The following is a 24,629-nucleotide window of genomic DNA, read 5'->3' as shown; positions in this document are numbered from 1 at the left end:
GGCTCGAATAGACTCGAATGGACACAAACTGTTCCTGTCTGCGCTACTCTGCCGCTTCTCTGCTGCCTGCAGGAAGCTTTCCTCTTGCCCTTCGGGGTTTACTACTAACTTGGGTACCCACTCCTCGGGGGCCCTCTATTCTATTTTCAGGTGCCATTTAGGGAACAGGTACTCGCTCCTCGATGGCCTGCTCTCTCTGCCTCACTGCCTGTACCATCGACAACTATCTGGTGGAATCGCATCCATAACAGCTAACACTGAGTGAGTACTCTAACATCTCATCTGTCTCATCCACAGTAACTCATACCTGCGGAACCTCATGGTGTCACCTAGGAGAGAAGGGCTCCCTCTGCTGAGGTCCCTGGGACTACAACTCACCACTGCCACCTGGTGGCTATCTTCAAGCTGTATAATAAAAAAGTTCAATTCCGGTGTTTGTATAGAGTCTAGCCTAGTGCTGTGGCTCCTCACGGGGCTCCTCCCCGTGGGTGTGGTCATCTCCACAGCACCCAAGGATCCACTAAAACATACGTAATAACAGATTGCCAACTCCATGGATCCGGCTCAGCTCACGGCGTTGCAGGCCATTCCAGGCCAGGTCCAGCGGATCGCCGAACAGAAGACTGCGCTGGAAGGACTGACCGCTGCATTTAACTTGTTACACAAACAGATGAACTCCCCTTCCACCTCAGGTAAAGAGGCTGAACCATTGGAGGTGACGGACAAGACAACTGTACCTCTAGCAGCTCCTACCCGCTTTTCGGGAGAAGTATGGAGATGCAGAGACTTCATTAACCAGTGCTGCATGCATTTTGCGTTACAACCTGGACATTTCCCCACAGCTTATGCGAAGACTACGTATATCCTATCATACCTAGATGGACGAGCCCTGTCCTGGGCATCTTCGCTGTGGGAACGCAAGGACCCGATCCTTCACGACATTGAAGGATTCCTTGAACTGTTTAAATCAGTTTTTGATGACCCTGCTCAATATTCTGTTGCAGGATCTTCCTTGGTTCACCTAAAGCAAGGGAACAAAACCCTAGCTGACTTCGCTATTGAATTCAAGACACTGGCATCTGAATTATCCTGTGACCCAAGATGCCTGAAGATGCTGTTCTTCAAAGGACTGAACACTTGCCTGAAGAATGAACTCTCAGCCAGAGAGATGCCTGAAACCTTGGCTGAACTGGTGAAACTGGCAACTAGAATCGATCGCCGGCTTCGAGATAAAGTTCAAGAAACCAAGACTTCCAGGAGACCCTTTCTGAGTGAAGTCTGAGTCAAGACTGCATCCAGGGCTGGCCCTATGGTCCCAGCAGCCGGCGAGGAGGAATCGATGCAATTAGGCCGCAGCCACCTGACGTCAAAGGAGAGAAGAACGTGGAAGAAATTAGGGCTGTGTATGTACTGTGGACAAGCTGGCCATGCTGTCCAAGATTGCCCTATATGTCCGGGAAACAGACAGACCTAAGTCCTGCAGGAGGACTCTTCTTAGGTCTCACCAATTCCTTCTCCTCCGCTCTCTCTCCCTGTATCTCTCATCTGCGGTCCTCTACAGTACTAGACTCTTGCCCTAGTGGACTCGGGGCAGGAGGCAACTTTATTCTTCAATGACTAGTGGAACATTTATGGATCCCCACTTCTATTTTGTTGCCTCCTCTACTTCTTTCATCCATCCATGGAGAACCCTTGCTGGGAGAAGTAACACTACGTACCGAACCAGTGTGTCTACGTACCGGTGCTCTCCATACGGAGATCATCTCCTTCTTTATTTTAGAGAAGACTATGCACCCTATAGTACTGGGATTACCGTGGCTACAACAGCATATGCCCCAATTCGATTGGGTCACTCTGGAACTGTCAAGTTGGGGTCCAGACTGCCATAGGCGATGCCTGACCGAGGTTAAGCCATTACCTTGTATGCCTACCACCCCAGTAATTCCGGGCTTTCCGCCTCAATACACATCTTTTCAAGATGTCTTTTCGAAAGAAGCTGCAGACATACTTCCACCTCACAGGCCCTATGACTGCGCCATTCATCTGAAGCCAAATACGGAGCCACCCAAGGGCAGAGTGTACCCCTTGTCTGTGGCAAAGAACAAAGCCATGTTTGAATACATTCAGGAGAATCTCAACAAGGGCTTCATTAGACCATCCAAGTCTCCTGCGGGCGCAGGCTTCTTCTTTGTGGACAAAAAGGATGGCACATTGCATCCTTGTATAGATTACAGAGGCCTTAACGAAATAACTATTAAGGACCGTTATCCCCTGCCTCTGATTACAGAACTTTTTGATAGACTACAAGGAGCCCAGATCTTTTCAAAACTGGATCTGAAGGGAGCATACAACCTGCTTCGCATTAAAGCTGGCGATGAATAGAAGACGGCCTTCAACACTCGAGATGGCCACTTCGAGTACTTAGTGATGCCGTTCAGCCTATGCAATGCTCCGGCATCTTCCGAGACCTCCTCTACAAATGAACGACATCTTCCGAGACCTCCTCTACAAATGTGTTGTTATCTACTTAGATGACATCTTAATCTTCTCACAAAACATCACCACTCACCAAGAAGATGTCAAGAGAGTACAACAGAGGCTTCGTGAGAATCATCTCTACGCCAAGCTATCTAAATGTGAATTTCATAAGGAATCAGTGCCTTTCCTAGGCTACAATGTCTCCAAGGAAGGTTTTCAAATGGACCCACAGAAGCTGGAGAGTATCAAGAAATGGGTACAACCCACCGGGTTAAAGGCTCTCAGATGATTCTTAGGTTTCACCAACTATTGTAGGACCTTCATCAAGAATTACTCCTCACTCACCGTACCGCTGACCGCTATGACAAGAAAAGGTGCCAACGTGGCTAATTGGTCTCCCGAAGCGATTGCTGCATTCCAAAAGCTGAAGGATGCCTTTTCAACTAAGCCATGCCTTCGACATCCAGACCCCTCAAAACCATTCGTTGTAGAGGTCGATGCCTCAGACCTTGGCATAGCAGTGCTAAGCCAGGCTGGCGATTCTAAGGTCCCACATCCATGCTCATTTTTCTCCCATCGCTTTTCCCCTGCCGAGAGAAATTATGGAGTTGGAGACAAGGAACTTCTGGCCATAAAGATGGCATTCGAAGAATGGCGCCCTTGACTCGAAGGAGCGCAACATCAAGTAACGGTCTTCACAGACCATAAGAACTTGGAGTATCTCTGCCACGCAGAGCTCCTGAACCATAGACAAGCAAGATGGTCGCTGTTTTTCAACAGATTCAACTTCGTGCTCAAGTATTGTCCAGGAGACAAGAATATCAGAGCTGATGCTCTTTCATTCTCCTTCCTCTCCGAGGACGTACCCAAAGAGCCACAACATATCATTGACCCTGAGAAGATCATATTGGCAGCTACCCATTCGGTGCCTGCAGGAAAGACGATCGTACCCAAGAACCTCAGGAAAAAGCTATTGGCTTGGGCCCATGACTCCAAACTCTCAGGACACCCTGGGCAATGAAGGACGTTGTCTAAACTGCAAACCTTTTATTGGTGGCCCACCATGAAAGAGGACATGTTTGTCTACGTCACTTCCTGCACAAACTGTGCTAAATAGAAAACACAGCCAGGACATCCATAGGGTCTCCTCCAACACTTGCCGGTCCCTGAAAAACTGTGGACACATATTGCCACTGGCTTTGTGATAGATTTACCATCATCAGGAGGGAACAACACCATTTGGGTAACTGTTGACAGGTTCTCGAAGATGGCACATTTTGTGGCTCTCCCAGGCTTACCCACCGCCATGGAGCTCGCCCGATTGTTCATCACGCACATCTTCCACCTGCATGGCTTGCCTAAGCACATAGTCTCTGATCGCAGAGTTCAGTTTACAGCTAACTTCTGAAAGGCATTATGTAGAATATATTAACCATATCTTTCCAATATGTATGAGGTTCATCATACCTTTCTTAGACGTATAAATTCACTTTGATGACATTGGACCCATACAGCAAAACTGGAAGAAGCACCCTGAACATGCTCAAGGAATGATGTCAGTGTGCTGTAAAGAGCAAGAAGCCAAAAACACTTGCACTCCAGTCACAGCTTAGCCTCATTTAAATATGATCTGAAATACGTATGTGGCCTTACTCCATAGGACAAACCAGGCACGTATTGAAAATGCCTTGTGACTATCCAAACCTCCATCCCCTCAGGCTGAAATTTGCCTGGCTCAAGTTTGACCTTGAATTATTCACACATCTTTCATCTTTGATACAGCAGAGCTCTCGTTGGGATATTATGTTTTACAATCCAGAATCATCATCTTCTTCTGAAGATCTTAATGTCCAACCTTTCAAAAATGATGAAAAAATAATTTGAAAGCAATGTGTGGGAAATATGCGCTTGCCAGCAAGCCATTTCATCAGGTTTAAACACTAACTTCCCTTCTCCCTGACCTTTGCCTGAATAAAAGCATCACTTGTGCTTAAGCCTCTCTGCCTAGGAGAGGATACCTGACTTCATGTATTTCTCTGGCCTATAATTAATCCTGTTAGCCTGAAAGAAGGGCTGGGTTTTCCCTAGTCAGAGGCAGGACAAAGTCAGGAGGTATAGATTTCAGCAGCCAATGAAATGATCCGTGCACACCCCCTGAGCCAAAGCCAATGGTGTAATGACTCTTCTGTTGCTATGGGAAAGTAGCCAATCATGTAATGACACATCATCTGCCTTTGTATGAATGTACAATAAAAGGAAGAGGCTCGGGAGGACAAACCCTCTTTGCCTCTTTGCCTTCTCTCTTCCTGCCTGCCATGAAAGCTGTCTGATGCCTATTCATTACTGCTATATCTGGTGACCCGCGACAGTGATGATAAACTCCATGCTTATTTCGGCTGGTCATAGCTTAAAGGTACGTACCGTTCAACAGATTTGCTATCGTAATATTTTTAACAAAAAGTACTTCTTAGTAATTTTTAAAAGTATTTCTCAGCAAGTTTGTTCCCCACACTCGTAAGCATGGGCAATGATTTGACTATACAGCAGAGGCTACATGCCAGGAAGCTGCAGCAAATCATCAATAATCATTATTTCATCACCAGAAGAAAAATAGCGCAAGTCAGCCTGGGGGACTTAGAAAAATTAATAAGTGAAATAGCTTGCCGTTGCCCTTGGTATTCGATGGAGTCTGGAACTCTAAATACCCAGAATTGGATCTCAATCGGCAATTATCTTCATACGGCTCCCAGAGCTCCCATAAAGCTAAGATTAATCTGGCAAAAATGTACAGAAGCCATTGAACACATGGTAGAAAAAAAAGGTTTAAAAACAGCAGTTTCAAACCATGTGCTTTTAGAAGCAGGCAGACATACCCTTCCCCCATCTTCTCAGTCTTCCTCAGAGACAGCAAATTCTTTGTATCCTCAGCTCCCCATACCTACACCCAAAGCACAAGCAATTCACACCTTCCCCATTTCTTTAGAAAACCAACCCTTGAGAACAATAGAGCCACCACCTGGCCTGGGTGGGGCGATTAGCATTGAATTTCAGCAGAAACTGCAGAAAGAAAACCTTACAGAAACAGAATTATTAGAAGGACTTCAAGCCTTCCCCATCACAGAAAAGAACCATGAACAAAGGGGGACAGAAAATGAAATAGAACATCTGGGGACACACAATCACATGGCTCCTGTGGCTTCCTCTGCATCCACCTCAGAGAAAAGACCCCAGGAAATAGAAAACACTGAGGTCAGAAAAACTAGCCTTCCTCCATCTTGCCTGCAAACCCCTTCCCCCACTAACCACTCCCTGAACATTCATTTGCCATTGCCTGAGACAGTCATTAATTCTGCATCACCAATTTGTGCAGGTAAATTACTATCTCAAACCACTGCTCCCGGTAACAATTTATGTGCAGCGGTCAGCATGGGATTCCACCTAGAACATGGAAATCTCACAAGGGAGGAATTATTGAAAGGGATTCAAGCCTTTCCCATTACAGAAAGAAACAAAGAACTAGGTGTGGCAGCAAGTGCCATGTGCAGTGGCTTTGCCCCCAGGTCTTCAAAGAAATCAGCGTGTAAGACCTTGGGCCAGGCAGCTGCACTCCTGTGTTACAAGCAAAGAAAATATCATTATGAAAAAAAGGATTTAATTAGACTCCTGCGTTACAAGCAAAGAAAATATCACTATGAAAAAATTGATTTAATTATACACTTCAATGACCTCTTGCAGACCAGATTAGGCAAAGTAACTGTGCAGACAGTACAAATTTGGAAAAAATGGTTTCTCCTGGTCTTCGATGTTCAGTTGCAGAGGGACTGCATACTTAAGGAGTAGTTTCTATTTGAAATTCAGTTACAAAAAATCTGCATACTTTGAGAGTATTTTCCCCCACAAAGTGAATGCTGAACCTTATGTTACAAACTGTACTGAAATTTGAATAATATACTGTATAAATTACATGTGAAAATTTCCCTTTTGCAAAGTTTATTTGGCTCACATTTAAAATGACTCCATTTCTCTGAGATTTAAGTTTATAAGCAATTGCTTGAATTGCCAGCGCACAGATTTTTAAAAAAAGTGGTGTCTGTCTGCAAAGAATCAGCCAGCCATTGTCTGTGGTTGATGGTATCTATTGTTAAACAAAGCTATCTTTAAGTTCCTATTGACTGAAGGATTAACTCCTTGGGTGCAGTTCTTTTCTTTTGAGAAACACTGCTCCTCCCCCCCCTTTTCTGTAACTCTTGCTAGCCACTCATGGGTGAGGGAGGGAGAACTTTTGAAAAGAAAAAAACTGGACTTAGTACTGCAGTTTCTCTCTCTAGTTTATATATGTTATAACTCAGACAGTTCAGATATCCTGCTGATCCAAATCTTTTCCATCAACTTTCAATGCATTACTACACTAGCCCTTCATCTGTTATTAATCTTTTTAATACTTTCAAACATACTTTCAAACTTCGTTAATACTGAACTGAGGTTACTGACAAGGACATTTAATAGTAGTTACAGTCACTTTAGCATGCAGCAGACAGAGCTGAGCAAACAGCGTGTTTAATTTCCTATTCTAATAATTATAAGAAGAAATTCTATTCTGATATTCCACATTGAAAGTAAGCTCAGAGTATTATTGATTGCAACCTGGAACAATAGTTGCAATCTATAAAGTAATGATGGTGTCTCCACTAGGAGGCGCTATGTTATTCTACAAGTTATATTATATTATTGTTTTAATAATTCTGTTGTATAATAGTTTTTATTTTTCAGGCCTACAGACCTTCTGTATTAAGGACACTTCAGTTTTATTTTCTTTTTCACAAATTTATACAAAATTCTGAACCTTAAAATTTTTACTGACAGAGGTTGCTACATCTAAAGCAATCCCTCCCAAGCCTTTTCTTGCAAATCCAAATTGATTTTATTAAATTGAATGATAGAATTGATTCTCCAAGGTTAAAAAAGTAAGAATTTCACTTTAATCCTTACCTTAGTAATTTTTTGCTGTATGCCAGTTTTTAATATTTTCCAGATTTACAGCCTTCCTGCCATGAAGAGATGTGAAGATGAACACTTTGCAGTTTATTTTAACATTTTTCTAACACCTTTTGACTTTTGACTTTTGATCCTTGATCTAATTTTGTTTTTGATAACTTTTTGATAAGATTTTTAGCTCATATTATGTGTTATCTGTTGTCTGTCTTGATGCCAAGAAGACTATGAATGAACATTTTGCAGGATGGATGAATATGTGTCAGTTTTGTGTAAATTAATATTTGCAAGATGAATGAATATATGTCAGTCTTGTGTAACATATGTTTAATGTAATGTCTAATATACTTGTCATTTGATCCTGCTTACTGCAAATGACTTTTCCTTTAAACGATTAATTTACATTTATTGCTATTTTACTGAATGAAAATTGATCACTGCATAAAAACTTTCTTGATAATGGGGTTACGTTCTGAAAACTAAAAATGGCTCTGCTTACTGCAGCCATTCCTTTGCATGAATTTTGTCAATAATTGAACATTAAATACTTATTTGGCATCCCCTACAACACCACAGGGCAAGCCATTGTGGAGAGAGCCAACCATACGCTTAAGAGCTCTGGACCAAACAAAAAGAAAAAAGGGGGGATTGCCCCTGGATTTTCCCCTAAGAAGGACTGGCTGAACAAAGTAATTCCCACTAAGAAGGATTGGCTGAACAAAGTATTGTTTACTTTAAATCATCTAAACATATCAGGTTCACATAAGAACACAGCCATGAGTAATCATTATGGGACTAGGGTTAGTCACCCACAGCCATCAGTTTTGTATAGAATATTTAATGTCTGGTACGATCCCGTTCCCTTAAAATGGGGAACGAGGATATGTTTCTCTGCTTGCTTCCACAGATATCAAGCCGTGGAAAGATGGAAAGGTGTCCAGGTCTACAGGACCCGATCCCAAACTTCTCCCTGAGCCTCCACAGCCCTCAGAAGGACAGAGACCGGACTCCTCGCAAAAAGCAGCACCACATGACCTGGGGACAGATCAAGGCCCTATCCAACCAAACTGCACAACTCTTAGAACAGCAAGGCCTTGAGAAAACTCCAGAGAACTTGTTAGCCGTCTTTTCTTGCCTGAATGCCAACTCATTAACAATTGTGTTCTGCATCCTCCTCCTTTGCCTTATTTCTCCAGCTATGGCGAATTCAGAACAAGGACTCTGACAGAACAACATGTACATCCTCGATACACAGAACTTTTCACACCTGTTGAATCGAACAGACTGTTAGATCTGCACACACATGCCAACCCAAGCCTGCGGAGAACTACTGATGCATGCTGTACCATTTAACCTTACAGTATGGACTGATTATCCTTTACAGAGAGGTGTTTTCATTAACTCTCCAGTTAATAATACCATACTACACATTGGTAGCTGTATTCAAGAGACTGCCGCTCTTTGTTGGGACTATGATACAGGGGATGGGAAAGGGATTCAGGTGGGAAATATCCATATTGTAACTGAAACATTTGTATTAATCACTGAACACTTACATAATTATACCACATATATGTATGCAATTGGCAGATTTCAGGATGTGCAGTGGGAGACCCAAGCAAGTACAGAAAGTATAGAGGGGATGAAGGATTTACCTTTTGTAGTTATATAGCCCAAATGATAACCAATGACATGTCCACTAATCTGTTAGGAAACATATGGATGTTATGTGGGTGTAGAGCATATATGTACATTTCCCCAAGATGGAGAGACAGATGCACTTTAGGCTACATCCTCCCCTCATACTATGCAGTCAAACATTTACCCAAAGCAAGGCTCCGTAACAAAAGGGAGGCGATAAATAATCCCATAGAAAAGTATACAGAAACTCAGATAGCTAGAAGCCTGTTTCCTCCAATGGGAACAGCTATGAATTACAGAGACTTACACATCCTAGCTAACTGGACGACTGCCATATTTAATCAGACAGTCCATGCATTAAAACTACTCACAACAAAAGTCTCTCAGATTAGAGAAGTAGCATTACAGAACAGCTATACCTTACAAACCATTTTAGCCTTAAAGGGTGGTGTTTGTGCATTAATTGGATCTCATTGCTGTGTGTACATATCAGACTATAAAGCAAACCTCACACATACCATAGAGCAGATAGAAACCATGGTTGCTGATGCACCATTTTCAGACAGAATACCAACTTCTCCATGGGACTGGCTATGGTCCTGGCTCCCTGATATTTCTGGTCTCAAAAGGGTGATTTCTATTATAATTACTGTAATTATCTTAATTATCTGCCTGTGATGCTGTATTCAGTGCATACCCAACCCTCATATCCATATTGAAACCTTGCTCTCAGCCCGGATACAAAGATGTCTTGTAAGATGCCTAATAGGGAATCCGGAGCCCTGCAGAGTTGGCACACCACCTGCACCAGCTCTGGGTGATATGGAGATTCAGAAGCTCATCGGTGGCTGGCACACCACGCCGAATCAGCTTTCTTCTCTCCATAATCCCTCTTCCCCTATTTCCAACCCATACCAAGACATAACAGATTTCAGTAAGGGTCTAAAGCTTTACTGAGCTGCCCTAAACAAAAACAGAAAGGGTGAGATGTGGGAAATATGCGCTTGCCAGCAAGCCATTTCATCAGGTTTAAACACTAACTTCCCTTCTCCCTGACCTTTGCCTGAATAAAAGCATCACTTGTGCTTAAGCCTCTCTGCCTAGGAGAGGATACCTGACTTCATGTATTTCTCTGGCCTATAATTAATCCTGTTAGCCTGAAAGAAGGGCTGGGTTTTCCCTAGTCAGAGGCAGGACAAAGTCAGGAGGTATAGATTTCAGCAGCCAATGAAATGATCCGTGCACACCCCCTGAGCCAAAGCCAATGGTGTAATGACTCTTCTGTTGCTATGGGAAAGTAGCCAATCATGTAATGACACATCATCTGCCTTTGTATGAATGTACAATAAAAGGAAGAGGCTCGGGAGGACAAACCCTCTTTGCCTCTTTGCCTTCTCTCTTCCTGCCTGCCATGAAAGCTGTCTGAGGCCTCTTCATTACTCCTATACAATGCCTAAATATCTGAAAGATCGGGAAAAAGAACAAATTCCACACTGACAGATGAACTATCGGGAAGATATTATGAAAAGAGTAGGAAAATCCTCTGTATGTTCTGATATTGGAAAATGGCTTTGAGGTGCCATGCAGATGATACCTTATACCTGAAAAATGATAAACTCTTTCCCAAAGCTTACTGTGCAATAGCAACTAACGGGAAAAAGACCTAGACTCTTAGGTCATGCAAAAAATGTTCTATAAACATGCCAAATGGAATCCATAACACTGATCTATCATGCCAAGCATAAGAGGCCATGTCAGGAGCATCAAAGTCCATTCCAGGAAAGGATGCACACTTCCAAAGATTTCACTTAAGAATTTTTAAGAACATGAGCAGCAGCGATTCTCTGCCTTTACACACACACAGAAAAAGTGAATTAAAAAGGAAAAGAAACCCGTGAATAAATACAATTTCACATATCAGAAAAGGAGAAAATATGAAAATGAAAATACACTTAAAGGAAAATTACCACAAAGATATGCAAAAATATTGCAATAAGTGTACAACTATCAGCCACCATAAGAGGATGTGATTTGGAAACATCTTTTCTTTAGAAATTAGTCCTTTTTTTTTTTTTTTAATATTTTAATGTGGACCTTCTATGGTGAAAACTTGGCATTTTTGTATTTTTTCTCATCTTGGTGCTCCCTTCTTCAACTTTGGGATTCCAGTTCAATCAATCCCTACTGGGATAGTAATATAGTAAATTCCAGTGGAATGGGCTTGGATGCCCCTGACATGCCCTCTTCCTTTTGGCATGCTGTTTAAGTGTCATGGATTCAATTTGGCACATTTGTAGAGGACTTTCTGCATGTCAGGGTCTACTGCTGGAGTTATGACCCCAAAAGCAGGAGCAGACTGGACACAGGTGAGGCAGGCATGATCAGAAGTGGGTACAAGGTGTCTTCTTCCTGTACCGGCCATTTTCCCCTCAGACTGAGCCCTCAGGTACTGATGGCTGGCAGAACTGAGACGACAGGAGCAGAAACATTAACACCAGGGTACTTGAAGGTGCCCACAGAAGCAGGGCAGATTTGCTATAGAAGCAGGAATCAGAAAGGCGCCTGCTGAAACAAGAACAAGACTAGAACTAGAAAAGAACACAAGGGCAAAGCAAGTCCAGACAGACAACACAGAAACAGACTAGAACAAGCGGGAGAATAGGAACAAGGACAACAAAAACTCAGAATATGTGAGTCCAAGAGGAGGACCCACATAAGGCTGCAAAATAGGGTCACAAGGCCAGAGTTAAGGGCAAGACTAGGACAAGACACAAGACCATGAGTTAGACTAAAGCTCTGGCAAGGTACAGTCTGAGAAGCTGGAATATAACAGAAACAACGCATGAACAGCAAGACCACCAGCAGGAGGTACAGGCCATAGAATTGGGAGGATCAACCAGAGTGTTTATGCAGCAGGTCATAAAACTGGGAGGACTGAGCAGATTGTCCAAGAGGTCTATTGGATCCTCCTGCTGGCAGGAGGCAAGAACTACCCAAGAGGGCCTCACTGCATAGCCCAAGATTCTGTACAGGTGTCTGAAAAACATGAACCACTTGGGCCAATGGCTTGAGTAATCCCTCTGAAAATAGAGCTCCATTTGGCCACTTACACTATGCTAAGGCTCCTAAATAAATATAGAGAAAATACTAAAATCATTATGTGGTGTGTAAAATATATGACTGGGCATAGTGATAGAAGTCTGCCTTGACATATAACATAACTTACTATCAATGTCATGCCATGTCTTATTATACATTCATCTGGAGAGTCCTATTTCCTCATATCGGATCTTTCACAGATCATAGTCTAACTCATGGTCTTGTGTCTTGTCCTAGTCTTGCCCTTAACTCTGGCCTTGTGACCCTATTTTGCTTTTCTTTACCTTTGGCCTGATACACACCTTGTACACAGCCACATATCAAGTTTCATTTGCCATGAAAGGCTGAACTAGCCAGTCAGATCATGCTCTACTATAAAATTCCTGACCCTTGGCCTCCCTGCAAACACATTAAACCATTGAGGAAGGTTCTAAAAATCTTGGTATTTTTCAGCTTTGTTCATTTTTCTGTTTGCAATTACCTGTAATGTACAAAATCTATTTACATTTTTTGAAAAAAGGGAATTTTTTTTTTAATCACTGCAGTAACAAGAACTGTTCAGCAATCTGGGAGGCTTTAAAGCTGGCCTTTGTGAACAAGGATCCTTGTTCAGTTTTGCCTTCTGACTATGAGCTGCTTATTAACCTGACATCGCATGAAATCCCACCCAACAAGGTAGTGTATAAGCATCCTTATACAATGAATTCTCTTTTGACACTAATTTCTTTTACCTTTCAGATGCTAGCTATTGTAAACAGGAGTCTATTCCAGGATGTTTCAGTTGAGCTTGGACAGGCAGTGCCTTGAATCTCTGAATGTTTCTATACATACATTTGGGTGGATTTTAAAACCCCGCTGCACATAAATCCCGGAGTTTAAGCGCGTGGCCGGGCCCGTTTGAAAATTCGCCCAGTGCGCAAAAAACCCTGGTACGTGAGTAAGTGCTGGGCCAACGAAAGGGGCGGTTGGTACAGCGGCCATTTGCTGCTGTGCCGGGAAAGCGCGTGCCGGCGGCCTACTGGCGTGCGTAACTTGCTACTGCTCCTGATGAGGAGCAAAAGGTAAAACAAAAAATCGGGGGTTGGATAGGATAGGGATAGGGGGCGGGGAGGAGAGGGGAAGGGAGGGTAGGTAGGGGGACAGGGAAGTTCCGTCACAGTCTGCTTCTTAATTGGAGCAGACTGGGAGGGAACTGGGGAAGGCCGGGATGTGTCGCAATGCGAAAATTGCATGAGTCCTCCCCCGCCCCTTGCACGCACTGCCTGCACATGTGCGCGCGGCCCTGGGATTTTGTAACATACGCGCACCGGCACACACATGTTATATAATCGGCATGTCCATGTGCGCGCACCAGGAAACGTGCACACATGGATGTGCGCGTATAAGTATAAAAAAAATCTACCCCATTATTTCCTAGTGTGTCCTTTGGAAAGGTGCCCAGGGAAAATGTTTTCTTTTATAAATTAATGTTTCATTTTGTTTAATGTTTATGTTGGTTTCTTTCGTTTACTATACCAAACTGAGCATTACATTTTAAAAAAGCCAAAAGAAAAATTTACCCCCCCACCCCACCCCGATGCCAAAACAGAAAAATAGCCCCCTTGGGCCTCACGTGTATGTCTCCCCACCCCTTCCCAGAGCTCTCTTAACCACTTCCTGAGGTCTGCATAATAGACAGGTACAGGAGTTATCTCCAGTTGCTCCTGCTCCAATGGGCCCCGGTTAAAAAATGGTGCTGGCTAGCCTACAGGCTGGTGCCATTTACCGTAGTTGTACAGCAATACAACAAAATAGTTCTAGTCAGCAGCATTTTTTTAAGTAGGAATGACTGGGAATCACTCCTGCCCCTTTATACTTTGCAGACCTTAAGAAGAGGGTAAAAGACGTCTGGGGAAACTTAAGAGAAGTTCAGGGTGCAAGGGGTTGTTAACTTTGCTTTTTTAGCAGCTCTTTTTTTTTTTTTACTTTAATTTTGGAAAGTTAATGAAAAAAAAAAGAAATCGAGGGTTTTTTCTTTTGTTTTTAAACAAAATATCAGTGTTTTGTCACATTTTAAATGTAATTTAAAAATTATTGCACATCCCTATTATGTTGTTATGTATAAATTACACACAATAAAGCTAACTCTGGTTCTGCCAAAGAGCAGTCCAAGTTAGCCGAATAAGTTTATCTGGCTAATTAGCAGGCCGATACAGTACAGTGTGCTCCGACGAAGCGCACTGTTAACCTGCCCTTGGACGCACATTTTCCCTTACCCCTTATTCAGTAAGGGGAGGAAAACGCGCGGCCAACCCGCAGCACCTAATAGCGCCCTCAACATACAAATGCATGTTGATGGCCCTATTAGGTATGCCCACGCGATACAATAAGTAAAATGTGCAGCCAAGCCGCACATTTTACTTTAAGAAGTTTCTGCTGGCACCGGGAAAATGCACAGAAAAGCAGTAAAAACTGTGGGAATCCTTCCTGTCTCCTCGGGAGCTCTCCACAGTCTACCCAGAGCTCCCTGCTGTGCCTGGAAGGATTCCCACAGTAGATAGACAGGCTGGTGATAATACCTGGGCAGAGGCCTTCCGGAAGGGGAAGGAGCTAGGCAGGCCGCAGAGCGGGAGGTACGAGACTGGCCGTGCAGGAGGTACTCCGGAGAGGCAACCCCGAGGGGCGGAGCTGCACAGCGAAGGAGGTGCTGATGTAATGACGTAGGCCAACCTGTGGAGCAGGGAAGCCCGAGTTAGGTCTCCGATAATGACATATGCTCACTGCTCAACCCTGAGGAGCGGGAAGCACTGACAGTCTCTGAATAGCATGGAAGCACTGCCCTGAGGAGCGGGGAAGCGCCGACAGTCTCTGTATAGCACGAGAGTGCGACCCCGAGGAGCGGGAAAGCATGGGCAGTCTCAGTATAGCACAGAACCACTGCCCCGAGGAGCGGAGAAGCACGGGCAGTCTCTTGTATAGCACATAGGCGCAGCCCCGAGGAATGGGGAAGTGCTGACAGTCTTGTACAGCATGTAGGCATGACCCCAAGGAGCGGGGAAGCACTGAGGTAGAACTCCTGAGAGGTAAAGGTGTTCCAGGGGGCAGCCCTGAGGAGCAGAGAGCCTTGCAGGGTAGGACTTCAGGAGGGGTCAGGGGCAGCCCTGAGGAGCAGAGAGCCTTGCAGGGTAGGACTTCAGGAGGGGTCAGGGCCAGCCCGAGGAGCGGGGGAGGCCAGGAGACCAAGTCTCCGTGAAGCGCACACACTGGCCCCCGAGGAGTGGATACCAAACTGAGTCAAAAGTCCAAGTAGTCCGATAGCGTAGCCACAGGAACATGGAGGCAGGAGCTAGTAGAGACGTATGGAACTCGATGCCAAGTCGGCTAGCTGGGGGCGAAGGTGAGGCTTAAGTACCTTTATCCGATAACATCAACAATCAGGGACACCCCAGAGGTTCCTGCCAAAGAGGCTTCAAAGGAGAGCCCGGTGGCGCGCGCATGCCTAGTAAGGCCCGGAGTCGACATGGGTGGCGGCAGCGTCTAGGCTGCCACGAGGAGACCTGGGGAACGCGGCGGTGGAGACTAGCCTGCGCTGTGAGCAGGCCCGGAGAGGGAAGAAGAACGGTGCAGGATGTGAGTAGACGTGGTTGCAGTCGTCTGCGACCAACGGTCATAACAATTAGAGATAGAGAGATAATGGATGCCCTTCAATGGGCTCTGCTCAAACAAATGGTAATGGAACCCATAAGGGAGGGTATGATACTCGACCTGGTGCTCACAAATGGGGATAATTTTTCTAATGTCCAGCTAGGTAGCCACTTGAGCACCAGTGATCATCAGACAGTATGGTTTGATATCACAAATAAGATAGAGAGAAGTTGCACAAAGACCCGAGTTTTGAATTTTAAAAATACAGACTTTGTCAAGATGGGGATGTTCCTGGAGGAAGAACTAGAAGACTGGCTGATAATGGGTGAGGTGGAACAACAGTGGGCCAAATTAAAAGTAGCTTTTACAAAGGCAACAAATCTATATGTTAGAAAAGTAAAAAAGAGTAAGCGGATAAAGAAACCAATCTGGTTCTCAAAGGAGGTGGCTGAAAAAATAAAGGCAAAAAGGACAGTGTTCAAGAAGTATAAAGGATCCCAAAAAGAGGAACCCAGGGAAGAATACTTGGTGAAACTGAGGGAGAATGAGAGAAATCAGGAAAGCAAAAGGTCAAGCAGAGGAAAGGATTGCTAGAGAGATAAATCAAGGTGACAAAACCTATTTCAGATATATCAGAGAAAGAAGGGAGGGCCAAAGAGGTATAATGCAAATGAAAGGTGATAAGGAGCAATGAGTAGAGAGTCAAAGAAATAGTGGAAATTAAACAAATATTTCAGTTTGGTGTTCACTAAAGAAGACCCTGGAGAAGGACCATTGCTGTTTGACAAGACCGAATTGGGGATGGGTAGACAAAACTCTGTTTACGAAACAGAATGTATGGGAAGAGCTAGGTAAACCTAAGAAAGCTGTGGGGCCGGATGAGGTACATCCCAGGATACTGAGGGAGCTCAGCAGTCAGCTGAAAGACCTATTCAATAGAACCCTATGAATGGGAGTGGCACCGCAAAACTGGAGAAGAGAGGTTGTGGTCTTGCTTCACAGAAGTGGGAGCAGAGAGGAGGCTAGAAACTACAGGCCGATTAGCCTTATCTTGGTGGTAGGAAAACTAATGGAGATACTGCTGAAGGAAAGGATAGTGAACTATCTACAATCGAGTGGGTTGCTAGAACCGAGGCAGCATGGATTCACCAGGGGAACGTCCTGTCAGACAAATCTAATATATTTTTTTGATTGGGTGACTAGAAAATTTGATAGAAGAGCATTCAATGTGATCTACTTGGATTTCAGCAAAGCTTTTGATATGGTCCCATATAGGAGGCTTGTGAATAAAATGAGAAACTTGAGAGTGAGTGCCAAGGTAGTGGCATGGATTACAAACTGGTTGACTGATAGGAGAGTGTATGTAATGGTAAATAACACCTACTCTGAAGAGAGAACTATGTTAAGTGGAGTGCCACAGGGATTAGTGTTGGGACCGGTTCTGTTCAATATCTTTGTGAGCGACATTGCGGAAGGGATAGAAGGTAAAGTTTGTCTATTTGCAGAAGATACTAAGATATGCAATACAGTGGAAATGCCTGAAGGAGTAGAGAGAATGAAAGTGATTTAAGAAAGATTGAAGAGTGGTCAAAAACTTAGCAGCTGGGATTCAAGAAGTGCAGTCAAGCATCTGGGGTATGGTAATCCAAAAGAGCTGTATGTGATGGGAGGTGAAATATTGCTGTTTACGGACCAAGAGAGACCTTGGAGTGATAGTGTCTGGCAATCTGAAGGCAACGAAGCGATGTGATAAGGTGATAGCTAAAGCCAGAAGAATGCTGGGCTGCATAGAGAGGAATAACCAGTAGGAAAAAAGATATGATGATGTCCTTATACAGGTCCTTGGTGAGTCCTCACCTGGAGTACTATGTTCAGGTCTGAAGATCGTATCTCATAAAGAATAGAGACGGGATGGAAGTGGTCCAGAGAAGGGTGACCAAAATGGTATGGTATCTTCATTAGAAGACTTATGAGGAGATGCTGAAGGATCTGAATTTATACCCTGGAAGAGAGGAGGTGTAGGGGAAATATGATATAGATTTTTAGATATCTGAAAGGTTTTAATGATGCACAAACTTCAAACCTTTTCCATTGGAAAGGAAATAGTAGAACTAGGGTTCATGAAATAAAACTCCAGGGGGAGAACCAACATCAGGAAATGTTTCCTCATGGAGAGAGTGGTGGGTGCCTGGAATGCCCTCCTAGAGGGGGTGGTGAAGACGAGAACAGTTAATAAATTCAAAAGGGCATTGGACAAACACTGCGGATCCCTAAAGGCTTGAAGAAAGGGATGGTGTAACATTTCTGCATGGAGTAATCTGCACAGAACGGCAGTTACTACCGTTAATAGAGGCATGGGAGTAATCTGCATGGAGCAGCAGTTGCTACCATAAACAAATTGTTCGGCAGACTAGATGGACCATTTGGACTTTATCTGCTATCATTATTATGTTACTATGTTATTCCTTGTTCATTTTCATTTCATTTAAATAGTTACAGCAGGTTTTCCAGGTTTATTGTTTGATCCTCATGTCCCTGTATCCATTCCCTACCTAAATAACTATTTCTGTAGATGAGATCCTGTGGTTACTCTGTAAAATGGCACATCATTTCCATGTTACTGGTGTTGGTTTTTGCCTCCCTGTTAATCTCACCCCCATCCCCTTTCTGGTCCATAATGAGGCTATTCAGTTATGTTTAGGACTTCTATGTTTATAAATTGTAAATTTAGGAGTTTATTTTCCAGCTACTTAGGAAATTTATGAGATTACAAAATATCAGTGTTTATCAGAGTTTTGCTGGGTATCTTTTCCAGCTGACTCAAATACATACATTTGTGCAGCTGAGGAGTTGTCAGAAGGCAAAAAACACAAAAACAGAGTGGCAGAGCGAAGGCAAGCAAGGGGAGGCGTGATAGTACTAGGAAAAGTATTTTTCCAGTGTTTATCCAATAAAACACCTATTTTATTTATTTTTTTGCTTTGGGAGTATTTTGATATTTCTCAATTAAAACCTAAAATTAGAAGTTCTACTTATGTCGTCTGTATTATCCACATTGTACTCATTGACTAACACTAATTTTCTATGCTTTCTTTCTTCCAGTCCTTGTTCTGGGAGAATAATAAATTGCTGGTGTACAGGTATGCAAGTAAAGGTCTTCGCTATATGACCTTGGGAGATATTCTTACTGGCTGGATAGTAGACGACTTGAACTGGTGTGGGAAACCCAGTGATTCAGGTAAGATACTGTCTAGAATGATAAATGATGGTAAGATTGAGGGAAGAGATGAACTGGACCAATCCCAGATTCTCAATCAGTTTATCCACTCATGGCATTGGATAGGCATCGAGTTTTGAGACCTTATTGACCTTTTGAAAGTCGATACAGAATCTTATGCTCCCATCTGGTTTCTGCACCAATACTATGGGTGAGGACCAATCACTATTATAGTCCTCTAGTACCCCAAGCTGGAGCATCTCCTTCACTTCGATCTCAATGACGAGGTGCCTGGCCTCAGGAATCCGATAGGGTCACTGGCATACCTCAACTCCAGGAGACATAATGATGTCATGTTGCATCAGGTGGGTACATCCAGGCAGATGATTTGATAAGATCTTCAGGTCCAACCTCTGGGACAAACTCTCCTTCCTGTACCATGCCGCAGTCCTATGCCACCCAGGTTTACATGGTAGATTTTAGGTTTTTTCCGTTTATCTAGCTGAACTATTTTGTAATTCACAGGCCCTGTTTTCTCTAAAACTTCATAGGGTCCTTGCCAATGGGCTAACAGCTTCCTTTCTATTGATGGAAGGAGAACAAGAATGTGATCCCCCGGCTGGAATACTCATTGGACTATGAGACGATTGTAAGCTTGAGCATGAGAATTCTGAGCTTTTTTCAGACATAAGCAGGCCACCTCCCCTGCCTTTTTTAGGCGATCTTTTTCTTGGAGCATGTAGTCCACTAGGTTGTGCCTGGGGTTTGCTTCATTTTCCCAGTTCTCACGAGCTATGACCAGGATTCCTCTCGGTCTCCTTCCATATAGTAACTCAAATGGAGAAAATCCCATTGAGCTCTGTGGTACTTCGCACATCGCAAACAGCACATAGGATAATAACGTGTCTCAGTTCTTACCGTCTTCATCCACAAGTTTCCTCAACATTTGTTTGAGCATCTGATTAAAGCGTTCAACCAGTCCATCACTCTTCAGGTGATACATCAATGTCCGCAGAGTTTTACCTTGAGTAAGGTGCAGAGTTGCTTCATGACCTTAGAGACAAAAGGAATACTCTGATCCATCAGGCTCTCATTGGGCAGCCCAAGTCATGAAAAAAACCTCCATTAAGGCAGTCGCCACTATTGGGTCTTCATATTCCATAGCAGCACTGCTTCCAGATATCTGATGGCTTAGTCTAGTATGACGAGAATGTATATTTCTTCGAGTCAACATGGCTTTGTCGGGAGGCATTTAATAATTTCGAAGAAACATTTACAGATGGCATAATCTTCAAACAAATTTTGGAAGCTAAGTACTTTGATCTTGTGAGAGACTAGTCTGGTGTCAAACAATTGAAGTTTTTGGTGGGTTTGAAATAAGATGGACTTTGACAAGGAATTTTAAATAGAGAAACTAAAGTAGTAATAAAAAATTATACCCTGGGGATTTTTTTGCTCACTGTAAAATGGTAGAAGGTGGCAAGTTAATGATTAGAAGTGAATAAAGACCATATAAACTGTCTGGATGGCAGGTTCATAAATATATAATGATATGAAACTACCACCTTTTCACTTTAAAATTTGATTGACGTTTTCACAAAAGTAGAAGCAAACCTGGTCCCCTAGGTATAAATTGTGGAAGGGGTTACAGTTTTTGTTACCTGTAAAAAGACCAGCAGCTGCAGCTCAGCTCCACTCCTGGCTTCCGAACAAGGGAGAAGAGCAGCTGAGGTACAAATGAGGGGACAGGTGAAGAAATGAGCAGGGTTGGATTGGAAAGGATGGAAAGAGGTATAAGGTAACAAACAATATCTATATGTTTTTTTCACTTTCTCCCTATATACGGTAGATAGATACGCATTATATTATATTATACATACATAATGCTATATATGGATGGAAATATACAGAAATGATATATATTGATGGAAATAGATGAGTTGAAGACCCTTGAAATCTTTGTGCTAGAAGCTTAAGAATGTTTAATCCATATGGCACCTGGTAAATAGAGTAAGATTTGTCTCATGGCTCACCCCACAGTGCTTTATTGAACCTATCCTTTGGTTCATTTAAAGACAACTCTCATGCTCATAGTTTAAAATGGCTTATGGACTAGCCAACACACAGTGTTTGGCTGACTAGGAAATAGGCGTTAACAGGTCCTAGGCTAGCTTTCCTTTTCATTTTTTTTTTTATATTAGAGATTTACATTAAAGTGAAAGATAAAAATCTCCCACAATTAACCAGAAATCTTGTAGCAGAAAAAAAAAGAAAAAGAATTCAAAGCAAGAGGAAGAAAAATCTCAAAATTATCAAGTATTCTAGTCCCTGATAAGCCACCCAGAAAAGAAGGAGAAAATGGGGAAGCAAAGATCTAGAAAGGTAATCCACAAAAGGAATAGAGAAGCATGCACAGACAGGGAATAAGCAAATAGCCAGTAAACTAATTCATGCCAAGAGCAAAAGTTACTCAACTATCCTCTAATACAGGCTTGTTATGTTTAATAAAGACCAAACATAGCTGAGGATCCCCCCAAAAGTAATGGTTTTGTCTTTATACTTAATTCTACACTTTTCTAGATATCTCAGAACAGTCAGCTTCCCAGAGTAATCCCACATAGTTTTAGAATCTAACACTTTGGCACCACTTATCCAGATAAAAAAAAAGGCAATTAGCCAGCTAAATATGATTTATCTGCCTATGTAGAATTTTCAGCAGCCATGACTTATCCAAACATTGAATATGAGCAGCACCATTTAGCTAGATTTTAAAAGAAAGGCGTTTTGGAGCATGTTGAGGGCATTGCCAAAAGTTATCTGGCCAAGTCAAATTTTCAGCTCTTTTGTACCACAGAATTATGATGTATATCCAACTTAAACTCAGACCTGCTATTTAGATGTCTGCAGAAGTGAGCCTTTTAATTTTTAAAATACATGTATATCATAGTCAGGATAGTGTTTTACACTACCATGTCAGCATTACAGCCACTTGCAGCCTTTAAAAGACATAGCATGTTTCCAATATGGTGGTTTTTGTGCAAAATATTGCAAAGGAGATAGGCTAAACAGCAGAGAAGAAGGAGATACTGACCAGAAAGGGTGTACAGACCCAGAGTTATTTTTTTTTTTAACTCTCTGAAGAACAAGTATTCAAAAGGTACAGGTTTAATAAGCAGACTATTTTTCATCACCTACATTAAAACTAGAAATGTATGAAAAAGCTTATAGGAATAGGAAAAAGTTCCATTCAGTGAATATGCAGGTTGTGTATAGTGAAAAGGGGATATTCTCTGGACTGCCTCCATTCTGTCTCTGTCCCTTTGAGATATGGTCTCCAGAACTGAACACAGTTTAGTGAGGCCTCACCAAGGACCTGTACAAGGGGATTATCACCTCCTTTTTCTTACTCACTATTCCTCTCTCCTTGCAGCCCAGCATTCTTCTGGCTTTAGCTATCACCTTGTCACATTGCTTCGTCTTACAGAAGTGGACCCTTAGGCCGAGTTGGAATTGGCAGAAGCAGAGGCCCAACTGGAGCTTCACCAATACCAGACCTCGTTCCCCTTAGGTTGAGCTCTCAGGTGCCAGGGCCAGCTGGACTTAGGCACAGGGCTTTGTGGAGATGAAAATCCAAAGTTTGGTAGCTGAGGCAGGCCAGCTAGTGGGGAGCGGAGTTTGGATGAGGCTGAGGTTGGAGGCAGGCAGAATTCAATCGAAGACCAGATACAGGCTGTGGTCAGTAGTAGGCGGAGGTCAAGCAGCGTTGGGGTCCAGTCCAAAGTCAAAGCCAGAAGATCAATCCAAGGAAGATGACGAAGAGGAGGAAGATGAGGGACCACAGGAGCATGAGGAGACACTGAAGCAGATGAGGGGAAGACTGACCACAGATGAGGAGCTTCAGAGATAAGTCAGAGTGTCAGGGAACCAAGGACAGAAGACATGAACTTGGGATCACTACAGTGGAGTCAGGAACCAGGAAGCAGGATGCAGGCAAAGCACTACTCCAAACAGGAGTTGACCTATTGCCGAGGCACTAGATGGAAGTCAGATTCAGTCCTTATAGCACTGGCTAAGTGATTTCATCAAGGGGTGCTTTCGGAGTTTCCTGCCACTGGCTCTTTAAGGGAGCTCAGTTGGGCATGCACATCTATGGGAGGCTTGGGGAGCAACACTGGAGGAAGGCTGCACATGAGGCCCACTACCTGCTTCCTCCGGCGCTGTCAATGTCAGAAGGGACGGCTGCAAAGCTGGCAGCACCCAGCAGACTGCAGTGTCCCTAGAGCAGGGTCCTCCGCCGAGGTCAGAAAGCATCACGTCAGGCCCGGCTCTGGCAGTGCCTCCTCTGCGGGTGGTGGTGCAGCATGCAAGGAGCTGCCCCCCATGCTGGAACGCGACAATCCCGAATTGGGCCTGCTTGGAGGTGAGAACGGCCCAATTCCATGGAAATAGCCTGCGGACTGCGAACGTAATATTTGCCGTCTTCAGATCACTAGACAGTATCACTCCAAGGTCCCTCTCTTGGTCTGTGCACAACAGCCTTTCATCCCTCATCACATACAGCTCTTCTGGATTACCACACCCCAGATGCATGACTGCACTTGTTGGCATTGAATCCCAGCTGCCATATCTTCGACCACTGTTCAAGCTTCCTTAAATCTTGCTACTCCTTCTGGCATGTCCACTCTGTTGCAGATCTTAGTATCAGCCACAAATAGACAAATTTCACCTTCTATTCCTTCAGCAATGTTGCTCACAAAGATATTGAACAGAACCAGTCCCAGTCATGATCTTTGTGGCACCTCATTTAACACTGACTGCTCTCTCTTCAGAGTAGGTTCCATTTACCATTACATGCTGTCTTCTATCCGTTGACCAGTTTGTAATCCATTCTCATTCCCAAGCTTCTCATTTTATTCACAAGCCTCCTATGTGAAATCATATCAAAAGCTTTTACTGAAATCCAAGTAGATCAAATCAAGCACTCTTCCCCAATCCAATTCTTTAGTCACCCAATTAAAAAAGTCAGATTTGTCTGACAGGGCCTTCCCTGATGAATCCATGTTGCCTTGCGTCCTGACTGTAAATAGTTCACTATCCTTTCCTTCAGCAGAGTCTCCATTAATTTTCCCACCACAGAGATGAGGCTAACTGACTTGTAGTTTCCAACCTCCTCTCTGCTACCACTCTTGTGAAACGGGACCACCACCATTCTTCTCCAATCATGTGACACCACTACCGTTTCCAGGGATCTATTGAACAGGTCATTCAGCACATCTCTGAGCTCCCTCAGTATCCTGAGATAAATTAATTACACGACGAAAAGGCAGAATGGCTGAACACAGCCCTTCAAGTACACGTCCCTAATAGAAACTTGAGATCAGCAAACAAAGTCCTACTAACTATTCCCTCAGTAAAAACAGCCAGACTAACTCAAGTAAGGGATAGGGCCCTATCCCTGGCAGGACCTATAATATGGAACACAATGCCTTTAGAAATCAGAACACAAAGAGACATCAAAGCATTCAAAAAAAGTTTAAAAACATGGCTATTTAAGCAAGCATACCACAAAGGGAATGAA

The 24,629-nt window shown here is 43.4% G+C and overlaps 1 protein-coding gene across 1 annotated transcript in view; it reads left to right on the top strand.

Moving 5' to 3' along the window:
• LOC115080235 (ADP-ribosyl cyclase/cyclic ADP-ribose hydrolase 2-like) overlaps positions 1–24,629 on the top strand; it is a 116,875-nt gene that overhangs the window by 9,688 nt on the left and 82,558 nt on the right. Inside the window, exons 2-3 of the mRNA XM_029584390.1 lie at positions 12,756–12,885; positions 18,937–19,072. Coding sequence (XP_029440250.1) covers positions 12,756–12,885; positions 18,937–19,072 — 266 coding nt within the window. The remainder of the gene's footprint in view (positions 1–12,755; positions 12,886–18,936; positions 19,073–24,629) is intronic.

This window comes from Rhinatrema bivittatum, chromosome 1, assembly GCF_901001135.1.
Source record: "Rhinatrema bivittatum chromosome 1, aRhiBiv1.1, whole genome shotgun sequence".
NCBI lineage: Eukaryota > Metazoa > Chordata > Amphibia > Gymnophiona > Rhinatrematidae > Rhinatrema > Rhinatrema bivittatum.
The sequence above is the reverse complement of the archived record's forward strand: the minus strand, read 5'-3'. Positions and strand labels throughout refer to the sequence as shown.